At 46.3% G+C, this 19,013-nt stretch overlaps 1 protein-coding gene across 1 annotated transcript; it reads left to right on the forward strand.

The window, feature by feature from the left end:
• Window positions 1-11,194: 11,194 nt before the first annotated feature.
• On the forward strand, window positions 11,195-13,047 carry pdcb (phosducin b). Its single transcript, XM_071344439.1, has 3 exons — window positions 11,195-11,237; window positions 11,992-12,140; window positions 12,517-13,047. Exons 1-3 carry the CDS (start codon window positions 11,195-11,197, stop codon window positions 13,045-13,047), a joined length of 723 nt encoding a protein of 240 aa, XP_071200540.1.
• The last annotated feature ends 5,966 nt before the right edge of the window (window positions 13,048-19,013 follow it).

Consider the following 19,013-nt stretch of genomic DNA (forward strand, 5'->3'; position numbering starts at 1 on the left):
ATAAATGTGAGGAAACTAACACTAAAGTGACAGTTATAAATGTGAGGAAACTAACACTAAAGTGACAGTTATAAATGTGAGGAAACTAACACTAAAGTGACAGTTATAAATGTGAGGAAACTAACACTAAAGGGACAGTTATAAATGTGAGGAAACTAACACTAAAGGGACAGTTATAAATGTGAGGAAACTAACACTAAAGTGACAGTTATAAATGTGAGGAAACTAACACTAAAGGGACAGTTATAAATGTAAGGAAACTAACACTAAAGTGACAGTTATAAATGTGAGGAAACTAACACTAAAGTGACAGTTATAAATGTAAGGAAACTAACACTAAAGTGACAATTATAAATGTGAGGAAACTAACACTAAAGTGACAATTATAAATGTATGTGGGTATAAATGACGGTGACTACTGATAGTTTCTAATATTTAACAAGATACAAATTGTAAAAAATACATTGAAAAGTCTGGGCATTTAATCAAAACATTCTAGAAATCATAAATCAACTCGGTAAGTTTGGAGCTATACTGTCATTTTTGCTTGGCTACAGAAGCATATAGCTTGGGTCTCCAAATTTCATCCCAAGTTACAAGGCCAGCATTTCATAAACTTACTGTGGAAAAGGTGCTATGTGTATATGCTTCAGTTCATTGCCATATGACTGGTTTCACATTTGTCTCCAGCGATTATATGGTAAACTAGATCTAAAACAATTGTCATATATATTTACAATCCTCTTATCCAAATGGATTACTCATTTACCTAGTGCTCCCTAGTGGTCTAAGGCACTGCATCTCAGTGTAAGAGGCGTCATTATAGTACCTGGTTCAAATCCAGGCCGCATCACATCCAGCTGTGATTGGGAGTCCCATAGGGTGGCGCACAATTGGTGTCCGGATTTGGCTGCAGTAGGCTGTCATTGTAAATAAGAATTTGTTCTTAACTGTCTTGCCTAGTTAAAAGAAGGTAAAATAAAACAACTTAACAACATGTAATTTACAAATTACAGTGCATGTAGAATGGTTTTATGTCAATCAACAGGTTGCCTGACCTTATTCATCGTTTCATAGTGTGTAAAGGTGGTAGAATTATGTCAAGGTTAGAATACGGTATATCTGTAGACACATCTCCGCCACACCTTCCTTTCTGTGATCTCCAACCCCAAATGAATAGAGGGTGAATAGCATGCTATCCTCACGCTTCAGTTCAAGGTCAGAATACACATAGAGAAAAGTGCATCAAAAGGTAATTCCGTTCCATTTATGTGCGCTTACCTCGGGTCGGGATTCCCCCAAGAGTCAGATTTACCGTTTAAATAATAATGGAAACGATTAGATGGACGGGGGGGTATCTGATCCTAGAGCAGCACTCGGCCTCTGAGACACTGTTTAAATACGGGCCCAGATCTGATCATTTGCTGTTTGTAATAAAGGATGGTGCGTGTTTGTGGTGCTGAACATCTATGGTTTAATAAACTGTTTATCGGTGTACAGTAACCTATTGGTATAGGTACCATTACATGTACATTTTAGTCATTTGGCAGACGCTCTTATCCAATCTACCATAAATGCATTGGTTCACACACAGACGTTTTCCTTTCAGCTTTAGCAGATTGATAAAAAACACAATCTATGTAATTGTCTGCATCATTTCCAATCCTCCATATATTTTTTTCTGTAAATATAACGTATCTATAATTTTAGATATATACAGTATATTTGTTTTATATGAACTCAGCAAAAAAAGAAACGTCCCTTTATCAGGACCCACTTTTCAAAGATAATTTGTAAAAATCCAAACAACTTCATAGATCTTCATTGCAAAAGGTTTAAACACTGTCTCCCATACTTGTTCAATGAACCAGGTAGCCTAGTGGTGACAGTGTTGGACTAGTAACTGAAAGGTTGCTAGACTCTTACAGACGGTAGGCAATTAAGGTCACAGTTATGAAAACTTAGGACACTAAAGAGGCCATTCTACTGACTCTGAAAAGCACCAAAAGTACCTGCTCAACTATGTGAATGTGCCCGAGGCATGAGGACTGCAGATGTGGCCAGGGCAATAAATTGCAATGTCCGTACTGTAAGATGCCTAAGACAGCGCTACAGGGAGACAGGAAGGACAGCTGATTGTCCTTGCAGAGGCAGACCACGTGTAACAACACCTGCACAGGATTGGTACATCTGAACATCACACCTGTGGGACAGGTACAGGATGGCAACGACAACTGCCCGAGTTACACAAGGAACGCACAATCCCTCCATCAGTGCTCAGACTGTCTGCAAGAGGCTGGACTGAGGGCTTGTAGACCTGTTGTAAGGCAGGTCCTCACCAAACATTACTGGCAACAATGTCGCCTATGGGCACAAACCCACCGTTGCTGGACCAGACAGGACTGGCTAAAAGTGCTCTTCACTGACGAGTCATGGTTTTGTCTTACCAGGGGTGATGGTCGGATTCGCGTTTAGCGTTGAAGGAAAGACTGAGGCCTGTACTCTGGAGCGGGATCGATTTGGAGGTGGAGGGTCCGTCATGGTCTTGGTCTTGTTGTCATTGCAGGCAATCTCAACGCCAGCGAAGAGCCTGGATCTCAATCCCATTGAACACGTCTGGGACCTGTTGGATCGGAGGGTGAGGGCTAGGGCTAGGGCCATTCCCCCCCAGAAATGTCCGGGAACTTGCAGGTGCCTTGGGGGAAGAGTGGCGTAACATCTCACAGCAAGAACTGGCAAATCTGGTGCAGTCCATGAGGAGGAGATGCACTGCAGTACTTAATGCAGCTGGTGGCCACACCAGATACTGACTGTTACTTTTGATTTTGACCCCCCTTTGTTCAGGGACACATTATTCCATTTCTGTTTGTCACATGTCTGTGGAACTTGTTCAGTTTATGTCTCAGTTGTTGAATCTTGTTATGTTCATACAAATATTTACACATGTTAAGTTTGCTGAAAATTAACACAGTTGACAGTGAGAGGACGTTCTGTTTTTGCTGAGTTTATTTTCCTTTTTTATTATTTACCCCTAACCCTACCACCCCTCCCCTAAATGGAACATCCAGTCCCAGCCTTCAGCTCCCCTCAACCACTCCTATCTATCTCTGAAGAACATCCAGTCCCAGCCTTTATCTCCCCTCAACCACTCCTATCTATCTCTGAACACCATCCAGTCCCAGCCTTTAGCTCCCCTCAACCACTCCTATCTATCTCTGAACACCATCCAGTCCCAGCCTTTAGCTCCCCTCAACCACTCCTATCTATCTCTGAACACCATCCAGTCCCAGCCTTTAGCTCCTCTCAACCACTCCTATCTATCTCTGAACACATTTACATTACATTTAAGTCATTTAGCAGACGCTCTTATCCAGAGCGACTTACAAATTGGTGCATTCACCTAATGACATCCAGTGGAACAGCCACTTTACAATAGTGCATCTAAATCTTTTAAGGGGGGGGGGGGGGGGGCAGAAGGATTGCTTTATCCTAGGTATTCCTTGAAGAGGTGGGGTTTCAGGTGTCTCCGGAAGGTGGTGATTGACTCCGCTGTCCTGGCGTCGTGAGGGAGTTTGTTCCACCATTGGGGTGCCAGAGCAGCGAACAGTTTTGACTGGGCTGAGCGGGAACTGTACTTCCTCAGTGGTAGGGAGGCGAGCAGGCCAGAGGTGGATGAACGCAGAGCCCTTGTTTGGGTGTAGGGCCTGATCAGAGCCTGAAGGTACTGAGGTGCCGTTCCCCTCACAGCTCCGTAGGCAAGCACCATGGTCTTGTAGCGGATGCGAGCTTCAACTGGAAGCCAGTGGAGAGAGCGGAGGAGCGGGGTGACGTGAGAGAACTTGGGAAGGTTGAACACCAGACGGGCTGCGGCGTTCTGGATGAGTTGTAGGGGTTTGATGGCACAGGCAGGGAGCCCAGCCAACAGCGAGTTGCAGTAATCCAGACGGGAGATGACAAGTGCCTGGATTAGGACCTGCGCCGCTTCCTGTGTGAGGCAGGGTCGTACTCTGCGGATGTTGTAGAGCATGAACCTACAGGAACGGGCCACCGCCTTGATGTTAGTTGAGAACGACAGGGTGTTGTCCAGGATCACGCCAAGGTTCTTAGCGCTCTGGGAGGAGGACACAATGGAGTTGTCAACCGTGATGGCGAGATCATGGAACGGGCAGTCCTTCCCCGGGAGGAAGAGCAGCTCCGTCTTGCCGAGGTTCAGCTTGAGGTGGTGATCCGTCATCCACACTGATATGTCTGCCAGACATGCAGAGATGCGATTCGCCACCTGGTCATCAGAAGGGGGAAAGGAGAAGATTAATTGTGTGTCGTCTGCATAGCAGTGATAGGAGAGACCATGTGAGGTTATGACAGAGCCAAGTGACTTGGTGTATAGCGAGAATAGGAGAGGGCCTAGAACAGAGCCCTGGGGGACACCAGTGGTGAGAGCGCGTGGTGAGGAGACAGATTCTCGCCACGCCACCTGGTAGGAGCGACCTGTCAGGTAGGACGCAATCCAAGCGTGGGCCGCGCCGGAGATGCCCAACTCGGAGAGGGTGGAGAGGAGGATCTGATGGTTCACAGTATCGAAGGCAGCCGATAGGTCTAGAAGGATGAGAGCAGAGGAGAGAGAGTTAGCTTTAGCAGTGCGGAGCGCCTCCGTGATACAGAGAAGAGCAGTCTCAGTTGAGTGACTAGTCTTGAAACCTGACTGATTTGGATCAAGAAGGTCATTCTGAGAGAGATAGCAGGAGAGCTGGCCAAGGACGGCACGTTCAAGAGTTTTGGAGAGAAAAGAAAGAAGGGATACTGGTCTGTAGTTGTTGACATCGGAGGGATCGAGTGTAGGTTTTTTCAGAAGGGGTGCAACTCTCGCTCTCTTGAAGACGGAAGGGACGTAGCCAGCGGTCAAGGATGAGTTGATGAGCGAGGTGAGGTAAGGGAGAAGGTCTCCGGAAATGGTCTGGAGAAGAGAGGAGGGGATAGGGTCAAGCGGGCAGGTTGTTGGGCGGCCGGCCGTCACAAGACGCGAGATTTCATCTGGAGAGAGAGGGGAGAAAGAGGTCAAAGCACAGGGTAGGGCAGTGTGAGCAGAACCAGCGGTGTCGTTTGACTTAGCAAACGAGGATCGGATGTAGTCGACCTTCTTTTCAAAATGGTTGACGAAGTCGTCTGCAGAGAGGGAGGAGGGGGGGGGAGGGGGAGGAGGATTCAGGAGGGAGGAGAAGGTGGCAAAGAGCTTCCTAGGGTTAGAGGCAGATGCTTGGAATTTAGAGTGGTAGAAAGTGGCTTTAGCAGCAGAGACAGAAGAGGAAAATGTAGAGAGGAGGGAGTGAAAGGATGCCAGGTCCGCAGGGAGGCGAGTTTTCCTCCATTTCCGCTCGGCTGCCCGGAGCCCTGTTCTGTGAGCTCGCAATGAGTCGTCGAGCCACGGAGCGGGAGGGGAGGACCGAGCCGGCCTGGAGGATAGGGGACATAGAGAGTCAAAGGATGCAGAAAGGGAGGAGAGGAGGGTTGAGGAGGCAGAATCAGGAGATAGGTTGGAGAAGGTTTGGGCAGAGGGAAGAGATGATAGGATGGAAGAGGAGAGAGTAGCGGGGGAGAGAGAGCGAAGGTTGGGACGGCGCGATACCATCCGAGTAGGGGCAGTGTGGGAAGTGTTGGATGAGAGCGAGAGGGAAAAGGATACAAGGTAGTGGTCGGAGACTTGGAGGGGAGTTGCAATGAGGTTAGTGGAAGAACAGCATCTAGTAAAGATGAGGTCAAGCGTATTGCCTGCCTTGTGAGTAGGGGGGGAAGGTGAGAGGGTGAGGTCAAAAGAGGAGAGGAGTGGAAAGAAGGAGGCAGAGAGGAATGAGTCAAAGGTAGACATGGGGAGGTTAAAGTCACCCAGAACTGTGAGAGGTGAGCCGTCCTCAGGAAAGGAGCTTATCAAGGCATCAAGCTCATTGATGAACTCTCCAAGGGAACCTGGAGGGCGATAAATGATAAGGATGTTAAGCTTGAAAGGGCTGGTAACTGTGACAGCATGGAATTCAAAGGAGGCGATAGACAGATGGGTAAGGGGAGAAAGAGAGAATGACCACTTGGGAGAGATGAGGATCCCGGTGCCACCACCCCGCTGACCAGAAGCTCTCGGGGTGTGCGAGAACACGTGGGCAGACGAAGAGAGAGCAGTAGGAGTAGCAGTGTTATCTGTGGTGAGCCATGTTTCCGTCAGTGCCAAGAAGTCGAGGGACTGGAGGGACGCATAGGCTGAGATGAGCTCTGCCTTGTTGGCCGCGGATCGGCAGTTCCAGAGGCTACCGGAGACCTGGAACTCCACGTGGGTCGTGCGGGCTGGGACCACCAGGTTAGGGTGGGCGCGGCCACGCGGTGTGAAGCGTTTGTATGGTCTGTGCAGAGAGGAGAGAACAGGGATAGACAGACACATAGTTGACAGGCTACAGAAGAGGCTACGCTAAAGCAAAGGAGATTAGAATGACAAGTGGGCTACACGACTCGAATGTTCAGAAAGTTAAGCTTACGTTGCAAAAAAAAATAAAATATAATAAAAGATCTAATTGACTAAAATGATATAGTACTGCTGGCTGGTGAAGTAGCCTGGCTAGCAGTGGCTGCGTTGTTGAAAGTGAAGCTGGCTAGGTGACCTCGACAATTTCTCTAAATTTCTCTAAACTACACAATTATCATGGATACAAGGACAGCAAAGACAACTAGCTAACACTACGCTAATCAAGTCGTTCCGTTGTAATGTAAGTTTCTACAGTGCTGCTATTCGGTAGAAGTTGGCTAGCTAGCAGTGTTAGCTAGCAGTGTTGGCTAGGTAGGAGGACGGCAGCGCGGCAGGCGAAAATAGCTGGCTAGCTAACCGATAATTACTCAAAGCTACACAATTATCTTAGATACAAAGATAGCAAAGAAAACTATGTAGCTAGCTAACACTACACAAATCAAGTCGTTCCGTTGTAATGTAATCGTTTCTACAGTGCTGCTAATCGGTGGCTAGCTGGCTAGCTAGCAGGGTTGACTACGTTACGTTACGTTAGGACGAGAATACCTGGCTAGCGAACCTCAGCGAACCTCGATAACTACACAATTATCCTTGATACAAAGACGGCTACGTAGCCAGCTAAGTAGCTAGCTAAGATCAAACAAATCAAAGATAGCAAAGACAACTGTGTAGCCAGCCAACACTACACTAATCAAGTCGTTCCGTTGTAATGCACTCGTTTCTACAATGCTGCTATTCGGTGGCAAGCTGGCTAGCTAGCCCTGAACACCATCCAGTCCCAGCCTTTATCTCCCCTCAACCACTCCTATCTATCTCTGAACACCATCCAGTCCCAGCCTTTATCTCCCCTCAACCACTCCTATCTATCTCTGAACACCATCCAGTCCCAGCCTTTAGCTCCTCTCAACCACTCCTATCTATCTCTGAACACCATCCAGTCCCAGCCTTTAGCTCCCCTCAACCACTCCTATCTATCTCTGAACACCATCCAGTCCCAGCCTTTATCTCCCCTCAACCACTCCTATCTATCTCTGAACACCATCCAGTCCCAGCCTTTATCTCCCCTCAACCACTCCTATCTATCTCTGAACACCATCCAGTCCCAGCCTTTAGCTCCCCTCAACCACTCCTATCTATCTCTGAACACCATCCAGTCCCAGCCTTTATCTCCCCTCAACCACTCCTATCTATCTCTGAACACCATCCAGTCCCAGCCTTTATCTCCCCTCAACCACTCCTATCTATCTCTGAACACCATCCAGTCCCAGCCTTTATCTCCCCTCAACCACTCCTATCTATCTCTGAACACCATCCAGTCCCAGCCTTTATCTCCCCTCAACCACTCCTATCTATCTCTGAACACCATCCAGTCCCAGCCTTTAGCTCCTCTCAACCACTCCTATCTATCTCTGAACACCATCCAGTCCCAGCCTTTATCTCCCCTCAACCACTCCTATCTATCTCTGAACACCATCCAGTCCCAGCCTTTATCTCCCCTCAACCACTCCTATCTATCTCTGAACACCATCCAGTCCCAGCCTTTAGCTCCCCTCAACCACTCCTATCTATCTCTGAACACCATCCAGTCCCAGCCTTTATCTCCCCTCAACCACTCCTATCTATCTCTGAACACCATCCAGTCCCAGCCTTTAGCTCCCCTCAACCACTCCTATCTATCTCTGAACACCATCCAGTCCCAGCCTTTAGCTCCCCTCAACCACTCCTATCTATCTCTGAACACCACCCAGTCCCAGCCTTTAGCTCCCCTCAACCACTCCTATCTATCTCTGAACACCATCCAGTCCCAGCCTTTAGCTCCCCTCAACCACTCCTATCTATCTCTGAACACCATCCAGTCCCAGCCTTTATCTCCCCTCAACCACTCCTATCTATCTCTGAACACCACCCAGTCCCAGCCTTTAGCTCCCCTCAACCACTCCTATCTATCTCTGAACACCATCCAGTCCCAGCCTTTAGCTCCCCTCAACCACTCCTATCTATCTCTGAACACCATCCAGTCCCAGCCTTTATCTCCCCTCAACCACTCCTATCTATCTCTGAACACCACCCAGTCCCAGCCTTTAGCTCCCCTCAACCACTCCTATCTATCTCTGAACACCATCCAGTCCCAGCCTTTATCTCCCCTCAACCACTCCTATCTATCTCTGAACACCATCCAGTCCCAGCCTTTATCTCCCCTCAACCACTCCTATCTATCTCTGAACACCATCCAGTCCCAGCCTTTATCTCCCCTCAACCACTCCTATCTATCTCTGAACACCATCCAGTCCCAGCCTTTATCTCCCCTCAACCACTCCTATCTATCTCTGAACACCATCCAGTCCCAGCGTTTATCTCCCCTCAACCACTCCTATCTATCTCTGAACACCACCCAGTCCCAGCCTTTATCTCCCCTCAACCACTCCTATCTATCTCTGAACACCATCCAGTCCCAGCCTTTAGCTCCCCTCAACCACTCCTATCTATCTCTGAACACCATCCAGTCCCAGCCTTTAGCTCCCCTCAACCACTCCTATCTATCTCTGAACACCATCCAGTCCCAGCCTTTAGCTCCCCTCAACCACTCCTATCTATCTCTGAACACCATCCAGTCCCAGCCTTTAGCTCCCCTCAACCACTCCTATCTATCTCTGAACACCATCCAGTCCCAGCCTTTATCTCCCCTCAACCACTCCTATCTATCTCTGAACACCATCCAGTCCCAGCCTTTATCTCCCCTCAACCACTCCTATCTATCTCTGAACACCATCCAGTCCCAGCCTTTATCTCCCCTCAACCACTCCTATCTATCTCTGAAGAACATCCAGTTTTTATTTCTATTTGACATATATTTTTTAAATGTGCTGTGATGTTTCACAAAACGTTTCTGTTTTCAAAGTTTCTACAGATTTTAAATTAAAGATAAACACCTTTGCTAAGAGTACAATTATATTATTGATCGATTGACTATGACTTATCAAATCCCCCAGCAGTGCTATTTGCAGAGTTAGCGCCAAGTAAATGTTGCATCTTTTCAGCCATTCCTGAACCTGCGATCAAAAACTGGGGCTGTGGACTCGCTAAAGGTCCAAGGACTTCACTACTCCAATCAGGGAGATGAATCATTAAAGAGGAGTGCATCAGGGATATTACCTGCATAGCCTGGACACTGTAATCACAAACCCACCCTTAGAGCTGGGGGTTGGGGGGGTTGCCATGGAGACATCCGTCCTTGTGGTAGGCTGTTGGACAGACCCGGGTCCGAGGTTGGATACAGGAAGGAGGGATGTTGTGTGACTGGAGTCAGTTTAATCCATTGACGTATTGGTTTAGTGTAAGCAACACTGTACGAGCCCAACCGCAAGCTTTACCTCAGTGTCCTCGCACACAAGGGAAGAAGGTGTCGGAATGCCTTGGAAAGGCAGTGTAACTCTGGGGTGGGTAACCTGTCAGTTGGAAAGTCAGTGTAACTCTGGGGTGGGTGACCTGTCAGTTGGAAAGTCAGTGTAACTCTTGGTTGGGTGATCTGTCAGTTGGAAAGTCAATGTAACTCTTGGGTGGGTGATCTGTCAGTTGGAAAGTCAGTGTAACTCTGGGGTGGGTGACCTGTCAGTTGGAAAGTCAGTGTAACTCTTGGTTGGGTGATCTGTCAGTTGGAAAGTCAATGTAACTCTTGGTTGGGTGATCTGTCAGTTGGAAAGTCAATGTAACTCTTGGTTGGGTGATCTGTCAGTTGGAAAGTCAGTGTAACTCTTGGTTGGGTGATCTGTCAGTTGGAAAGTCAATGTAACTCTTGGGTAGGTGATCTGTCAGTTGGAAAGTCAGTGTAACTCTTGGGTGGGTGATCTGTCAGTTGGAAAGTCAGTGTAACTCTGGGGTGGGTGATCTGTCAGTTGGAAAGTCAGTGTAACTCTGTCAGTCACAGGTTAGACTATATGGTGTCCTGCCTTTACCTGGTTAACATCTCTATAGAGTGGTTTATAGGAGAGAGAGAGAGAGACAAAAGAGAAAAACATTTAAAACGTGATGATTTCGTTGAAGCACACAGATGGATACATTTAAGTCTAAATGGTGGTTTTCCAGTATTTTTCCAGGAATGGCACCTCAGACCCTTCCTCCTTTCCATTAGCCCCTCCTCTTTTCCATTGGCCCCTCCTCCTTTCCATGACTAACAATCCAGAGAGAATCTAACCCTCACGTGCCAACCACTAACAAGAGGGATCGGATACCAGAGTAATCCACTCAAACCACATTAACTTGATTAGCCTTACCAGGGAAGCTCTATGGGCATACAGGGCCAGAACCTTTTCAAACACGCTTGATTACATAATGTTATTGGGGGACTAGTCTCTCTTGACAGACTGAGATTTGGTTTTGGGATCTAATATTATTTGGGGATCAGAGAATTGAAATAGGTAGAGCAGTCATTCTGTCTGATACCAATGGCCCTCAGTCCCAAAAAGGATTATATGGTGTCAACATGTACTAGCTCAGCTGTCACTTTTGGCCACGAGCACACTAAACACCACTCCAAATGTCCGAACTGCAAAATATGATAATCCTGAATGATCTTGAGCTTTATTGTCACAATGTTCCTTTTGTTCAATAAATGATGGTTTAGGTCCTGAGAGCTTTAAAACATCCCCTCCCCTCCTGTGTTCTGTTCCCAACAGCTAACTCTCAAACATAATGTCTGGAAACGTCGATGAGGAGGCCAAAGTCACCCACACAGGTGAGGATGAGGCTAATGTGTGTGTGTGTGTGTGTGTGTGTGAGAGTGTGTGTGTGTGTGAGTATGTTATTAAAGTGTGGAGGTGGTGTCTTGTACAGTTACAGTTCATCCTTAGAACATTTAGGTCTATCTGAGATCAGACCTATATAAGACACCGGCAACAGTCTGTCTGCCTTTCCACAGCAAGCCTGATAGGATATATGGCATTATTCCTTTGAATAGGGGACAGGTCAAATACAGCATACAGCCGGCGAGCAGCCACCCAAACTAGAAAGGGATAAGCAATGTTAGTAGCAGGTTGCAGAGAAACACAGAGCTCTGTGGTGTTCTGGCACTTTGACACATGCTCTAAGCTACTTTCCTACCTGCTCCTACGCAACCAAGGTGCAATTAGAAGACAGCCTTAAGCGTCTAGTTTAGGCCATAATCCATCTGAGGGCGGGCCAACCCATCCAGCACTGCACATTGTACATCTGTCAATTACACACACACACACACACACAGTCTGCTGTGTTCATCTGAGTCACAGCCCCAAACAAAGATGGCTGATGCCATGTAAAAACCCTATTTTGTTGGAGTCATGGCACATGACATCAAGAATACTGTTCTGTAATTCTGTGTCAGTTCGGCACACCATGTTAAGGCAGTAGGACTACAAACATTACAAACCATTGAGGATGACAAGACAGGAGTCTGGGGCTTACAATAGTTCCATATGACCACAAATGAATGACCATTGTCCTGTTTTCTTCAGGCCCAAAGGGAGTGATCAATGACTGGAGGAGGTTTAAGCTTGAGAGCATGGACCAGGAGTCCCTGCCCCCCCAGAAGAGAGAGCTGCTCAGGCAGATGTCCTCCCCACACAGGCCCAAAGACGACGGCAGGGGAGGCCTCAACCGCAAGGTGGGATTAGATTAGGTTACATCACAGTTTAATGTGTATTTCTATGGTCCAAACGCACAAACAGAACCACACATGCTGAAAAAAGTACTCCTTAAATGAGTTCACTTAAGTGTCCCCTTCCAGTATCTTGGGCCGGTCAATTGAACACCCAGACTAGGTCTCTCTATACAGATGGCTAATATACTCTAAACAGGTGTGACTCTAAACAGATGTGACTCTAATGACAGATGGGCTGTGTACACTAACTGAATTCACTGAGCTAAAAACAGAACAAGACATGACTGTCTTTGAAATGCTATTGTACACAGCAAACAAAACAGTGTCCATGACGATCAATAAACTGTAAATCATTCTTTGTTTGTTGTCATGGTTTAAGATGAGCGTACAGGAGTACGAGCTGATTAAGGAGGATGACGAGAAGTGCATGAAGAAGTACCGCAAGCAGTGCATGCAGGAGATGCACGAGCGCCTCAGCTTCGGTCCCAAGTTCGAGGGCGTGTACGAGCTGGACAGCGGCGAGGCATTTCTGGAGGTCATTGAGAAGGAGCACCGGCTCACCGTGGTAGTGGTGCACATCTACAAGGAGGGGATCAAAGGCTGCGAAGCGCTCAACTCCTGCCTGGACTGCCTGGCCACCGAGTACACTAGCGTCAAGTTCTGCAAGATCGACGCCGGGGTGACTGGTGCGGGGGAGCGCTTCACTGATGACGTCCTGCCCACCATGCTGGTGTATAAGGCTGGCGAGCTGCTGGGGAACTTCCTGGCCACCAACCAGCACTTCAACGAGGAGTTCTTCGCCACCGACGTGGAGGCTTTCCTCAACGGCTACGGCCTGCTGCCGGAGAAAGATTTAGTCGTTGGGGGAGAGGAGGAGGAGGCAGCCGTGGATGTGGAGGCAGTGGAGTGAAGGGGTTGTGGAAGAGAGGTGTGTGGAGGAGGAGATGGAGGACAGGGGTTTATGGTGGAGTGGAGTGATGAAGGGTTGGTGGGTTTGAAGGAGGGAAGGTGTGGAGGAGGATATGGTTTTGTGATGGATTGATGCTTGTTTTGTGTAACAGAGTAGCAGACGCACACAGACTGGGTTGACTGCACTAGAGGGGCCTGAGCGTACTGTAGAAGGAGTCCATTCCCTAAATAAGGGATCATTTCAATGTTCATCCAGGGAAGAAACCTCAGCAGCCTGAATACGGGTGGCCTGTGTACCTGATGTGGATTAGGGTTTGCATTCCTACTAGAAAAGAACAGTTCCAGTTAACTTATTGTTGGGAGCCAAAGTTGATCTATTATTAGGCTACATGTATGAAAGGGGGAAAACATGATATCACATATTGGGCCGATTCTGATTAGGATTACTCTGGGTCCAATACACCAGCCTATGGTGTTTCTGGGTAATATTTAATATATTATATATATATGTCATATTTTCAAGTCTTTAGTCTTTTTTTCAAGGTTAAATTACATATTTATTTTAGGTATTTACAAACGCTGTAAGATTATATAATATTTAATAAAACAAAACATGAAAAAACGTAACAAACCAAACGTGTCATTGAATTGCTCATTAATGAGTTTTGTAACATTGTTCGAACATTTGGAAAATTATCCATATGTCAACTAAGACTAACTTGCCAACTGATTTTAGAAAATGCTACATAGCCAGTGCAGTAGTTTCATACACTTATCTGGAAAAGCAATTGACAAGCGGCCTGTTACATGAACCATTTAATCATCACCTCATGATTCTGTTTCCTGCGTGTCCTTTGGAAGAAGTGACATAAAGTCATCATGGAAACATCCCAATCAGTTGTCTAGGAAACATTGCTGTTGTTGTGGGATTTAGCTGATTCCACTGGCAATGTAGTGCTAGATATTGACACTTGTTTGCATTGAGAAAGACTGGGTAACTGTAATGTAAATTGTGTATTGAAAGGCATCTATATAAGCTGGTATAGAGAACATAAACGCTGGCTTGTCTTCAATAATGACTAAATACTAGTTCAAGCCATTGGGAGAGTTTTAAGTCCAATTGATTCTATGCCAGACATTTTGCAGATCACAGCATAACATTTTGTCAAGTAATTTCTAATGTGATATAACTCCAGTACTCCAGGACAGACAGACAGAAAGACGAGGAGGCCTCCTCCCTCTCGTTGAGTCTCTCTCCTGGGTTTAGTTTGAGTGGCAGGCTCTCACACGTTGAACAACCTTGCCACATACATAACTACAGCATAGAAATGACTCTGCTGTGACCCCAGCACAGGTTGAAAAGTTCACGCATAGAAATAAAACATTTTTTAAACATAAAAGTTATTCAAGCAGACGTTCATTATTTACCCACAATTTGATATGTCATAAATTCAATTACGGTGCTTCCTATTTAGTGGAAGCTGACAGAAGCACATGCGTGCACATGGAACCGCTGGAAGCGTGCTTCTGGTTGAACTGTGGTCTGAACTGTGGCTGAACCCAGAATTACGGGAACAGAAGAGGGGTTTACCATGATGAAGATAGAAGCTACTGGATGCTGGTGTGCTGTGAGTGTAGAACAAGTTCATAACTAAGAAAGAAGACAAAAGCTCATTGGCCCTTTATTTGATGTTGGCAGCAGTCTCCACATTCCAACCAGGGATCCAGATGTTCAACAGGTTTGCATGGTGCACCCTCTTCTGTTGAGGAGCCAATACTGTAGCATTTATTCTTATTCATGTAGGCCTATCCTTAGTTTTAACAGTCTGACCCCACTGTGTTAGGAAAATATATCCTAAGAATGCAGCAAATCTGTCATGTAAAAATCAACAATCAACAACCTGACCTTGATCTTTTGAGTTAACTCACACGAGGCTGCTGAGGGGAGGACGGCTCATAATAATGGCCAGAACGGCGCAAATGGAATGGCCACAAACCCCTGGAAACCATGGAAACCGTGTGTTTGATGTATTTTATACCGTTCCACTGGTACCGCTCAAGTCATTAACACGAGCCTGTCCTCCCCAATTAAGGTGCCACCAGCCTCCTGTGTGTCACAGCATGGTGACGAAACATACAGTCAGAACAATGCCAGACATTCAACATTCCACAACATAATCCACAATGTTATGTTATGATGAGGGGGTCCGTGTGATCACAGTGATCTAGCTGACCAGGCGTTCTAATCCTCTTATAGGATGAAGTCACAAGCCTCTGTGGCTGTTTGGCCTGGCTTCTCCTCTCTCTCTCTCTGGGCGCTGCTGCTAAAAGTGAGCTACAGGTACTCAAGACAATGATGATTGGTTGCGTCTAGCTAGCCTCCAATACATTTTTTTTTTTACATTTAAAGAGATGGGTCCAAATCAAGAGTATTTCCTTAAAAAACATGAAATTGCAAATACACCCAACACAAATATAAACACAACATGTCAAATGTTGGTCCCTTGTTTCATGAGCTGAAATAGTAGATCAGTAGAATAGTAAAATACAGGTGATCCTGTTACAGACTACACACGACCCAGGGTAACCAGGGTAACCTTTAAGGGAGACTGTCTTTCACGTCTCCACAACCAGTGGTGTGTCTAACCCCTATCACCGCCTCACTGAAACCTCCCAATGGAGCTTTCCTTTCATGCAACCTGGTGCTTCTCCTGCCTGTGGTTTCTGAAGCATGTAACAACACAGTCCCACCAGACTGACAACACCTTCTGCTCACTGCGGCGACCGTTGTATCGCATGGGTGGCGGCTGGGCCTAGTAGCCAAAATATCCTCTCTGTGTCTGTCTGGAGTCTGGACGGGCATGTCACCACTTGCCCCATGCTCACAGTAACCACAGAGTTTCGGTATGTGAAGTGCCACAGACAGAATTTTACTGTAGCTGCAAGTCATATATACTGTATAATAGCCTACAGTAAGTGTTGTGTATCTGAGGTGGTTGTTGTTGATGTCAGGGTTCAGGAGTGCAGTGTAAGCCTGTGGCCTGTAGCAGTGTTGAGAGAAAACATCAAGTGCCTTATGGAAGGGCTGAGACAGATATTAGCCACAAACAAAATAAGACCTATAACATTCCATAAAGTCAACACAGTAGCGCTATACCAACTGCTACATTTTTGTTTAGACAGTGGGCTATGCATGCATTCCCATTATAGATCAAATCAAATCAAATGTATTGGTCACATACACATGGTTAGCAGATGTTATTGTGAGTATAGTGAAATGCTTGTGCTTCTAGTTCTGACAGTACAGCAATATCTAACAAGTAATATCTAACAATTCCACAGCATATACCTAATAACGCAAATCTAAGTAAAGGAATGGAATAAGAATATATAAATATATGGATGAGCAATGTCAGAGTGCATAGGCTAAGATGCAGTAGATAGTATAGAATACGGTATATACATATGAGATGAGTAATGCAAGATATGTAAACATTATTAAAGTGGCATTATTAAAGTGACTAGTGTTCCATTTATGAAAGTGGCCAATGATTTCAAGTCTGTATGTACTGTAGGCAGCAGCCTGTCTGTGTTAGTGATGGCTGTTTAACAGTCTGATGGCCTTGAGATAGAAGCTGTTTTTCAGTCTCTCGGTCCCAGTTTTGACGCACCTGTACTGACCTCGCCTTCTGGATGGTAGCGGGGTGAACAAGCAGTGGCTCGGGTGGTTGTTGTCCTTGATGATCTTTTTGGCCTTCCTGTGATATTGGGTGCTGTAGGTGTCCTGGAGGGCAGGTAGTTTGCCCCCGGTGATGCGTTGTGCAAACCGCACCACCCTCAGGAGAGCCCTGCGGTTGTGGGCGGTGCAATAGCCGTACCAGGCAGTGATACAGCCCAACAGGATGCTCTCAATTGTGCATCTGTAAAAGTTTGTGAGAGTTTTAGTTAACAAGCCAAATTTCTTCAGCCTCCTGAGTTTGAAGAGGCGCTGTTGATTACCCGAGACTTCCGAGAATGAGATTAGCTAACACAAATATTTACCTACAGGAGTTATAATAAGCGCCCCCATCCCTCTCTCTCTCTGTTTATTGGGTAGGTTGTTTCTCAGTTTGCGCTGTGAGCTTTGATTCATGGCACCAGCTGCAACATTCTAGTCGACCCACACAAAACCCCACTAAGACGTCACATCATGAGGCATTACAGAGGGCTGAGGACCCGGTCTGGGGCATGATGCTCCCTTTAGAGTGTAAAACTATAGCAGCTGGTGGCTCTGATCTCACGTGAAAATAAATTTCTCCTTCCATGTGACTTTGCTGTCTCACGCCGCAAATATGAATGGGCCCCTCTAACAATGAACCCAGGAAGTGTATTCCTAGACACACTGTCATCTGTTACTGGAATGTGTTAATAGAAATGGAAAAAACACATCTTAACTTCCATGTCATTGCACAGGCCCCTTTAATTTATGGGAATCCCAGGGATGTTCTGATGCCCTTTGCATGCCAGATCCTGGGATTGAACCGCTTGACTCCGTGGGCCACATCGTCACTCTTCTAGGAAGAGCCTATAGACGATACAGGCCACCAGGGAGACTCCTGAAGCCACTGCCACACCTACAACACAGAGGAGAGGAGTACTGACTCATATGGAGGAGAGGGGAAAAGTAAACGGCAGGCGAGAGAGAGAGGGTATGCTGCATCACAACATACCCATGGTGATTTTGCGCCTCTGCTGGATCTTGTACACCGGGACCCAAGTGCTGTCCATGCCTTCCTCTGAATCTCCAACCAGAATAAAAGCCGTTAGACACCCAACTTACTCTGCTTCCTATCGGCTTCCTACCAGCTTCTTACTGGCTTCCTACCTGTGCCCTACCTGCTTCCTACCTGCTTCATATCTGCTTCCTAAATGTGTCCTACCTGTATCCTACTTGCTTCCTACCTGCATCATATCTGATTCCTATCTGCTTCCTAACTGCTTCCTACCTGCTTCCTACCCCTGGATGTGATCTGTGTGGCCAGTATCTAAACCTACACTTGACCTCTGGATGTGATCTGTGTGGCCAGTGTCTAAACCTACACTTGACCCCTGGATTTCGCTTTTCAAACAAGATTTGACATCTCTGAGATGGATGACTCAATGGTAGAATTTAACATAGCAGAGCGAGGGCGAGGTTACTTTTAGTGTACACCTCACTAAACTACAGGCAGGTTGGCTGCGAGGAACCACCTTCTTTATTGTAACACATATCTGATGCCTGGGGGAGATCAACTGACTTCAGCTATTTATTTTCTTCTGCTTGTCTTTTATAAAAAAAAAAAAAAGAAAATCCATATTGATGCTCAATCATCTGTAAACCACACAGATGAAACAGGTCACGACAAGATCTGAACACACACCGTAACCGTGTCACAAAGGGCACAGGTATCTTATTGAGAAGTATGCTATGGGTGGGACAGAAACTGAAACTCGGGAGGAACCTTAATAAAAGCAGGTAGACACAGGTAGTGGCAAAAGTAAGAATAGAATAGAATAGAACTAGAATATAACTATTATCTATGAATATGACGATTTGCTGATAGCCTGCCCTACGTGCATTTTAAAACATGACATCGAGAGGAATAAAGTTGATGACAGATGACAGGCATGTACGAGAAGGTAACAACATTTACTGCTGTGACATTATCAGACCTGTCTGTAAGGCCTACTTAGAATAGTGATCAAGTCACATTTGACACTCACTTTCCAAAATGCAGCCACGTATATCTTATCGCCCTTAAGGAACATCAAGACATCTATCTGACCAGCAGATTATCTTTTGGCAACTTTATGAGAAATTGGTTTCCATTTCAGACAGCATAGACGGAGCAGAACCAGTACTAGCCTACCTTGGTGCCACTCCAACCTGCCCTGTACCAGCTGCTGGGTGATATGGAGCTGCCCATCAGGGATGGTGAAGCCTGCCCA

The sequence above is a fragment of the Salvelinus alpinus genome, chromosome 16 (genome assembly GCF_045679555.1).
Source record: "Salvelinus alpinus chromosome 16, SLU_Salpinus.1, whole genome shotgun sequence".
In the NCBI taxonomy this organism is placed as follows: domain Eukaryota; kingdom Metazoa; phylum Chordata; class Actinopteri; order Salmoniformes; family Salmonidae; genus Salvelinus; species Salvelinus alpinus.

Coding starts and splice junctions, on each gene's coding strand:
- pdcb (XM_071344439.1), top strand. CDS start 11,195: ATGTCTGGAAACGTCGATGAGGAGGCCAAAGTCACCCACACAG. Junction 11,238..11,991: donor GGCCAAAGTCACCCACACAG/GTGAGGATGAGG, acceptor TGTTTTCTTCAG/GCCCAAAGGGAGTGATCAAT. Junction 12,141..12,516: donor GGGGAGGCCTCAACCGCAAG/GTGGGATTAGAT, acceptor TCATGGTTTAAG/ATGAGCGTACAGGAGTACGA.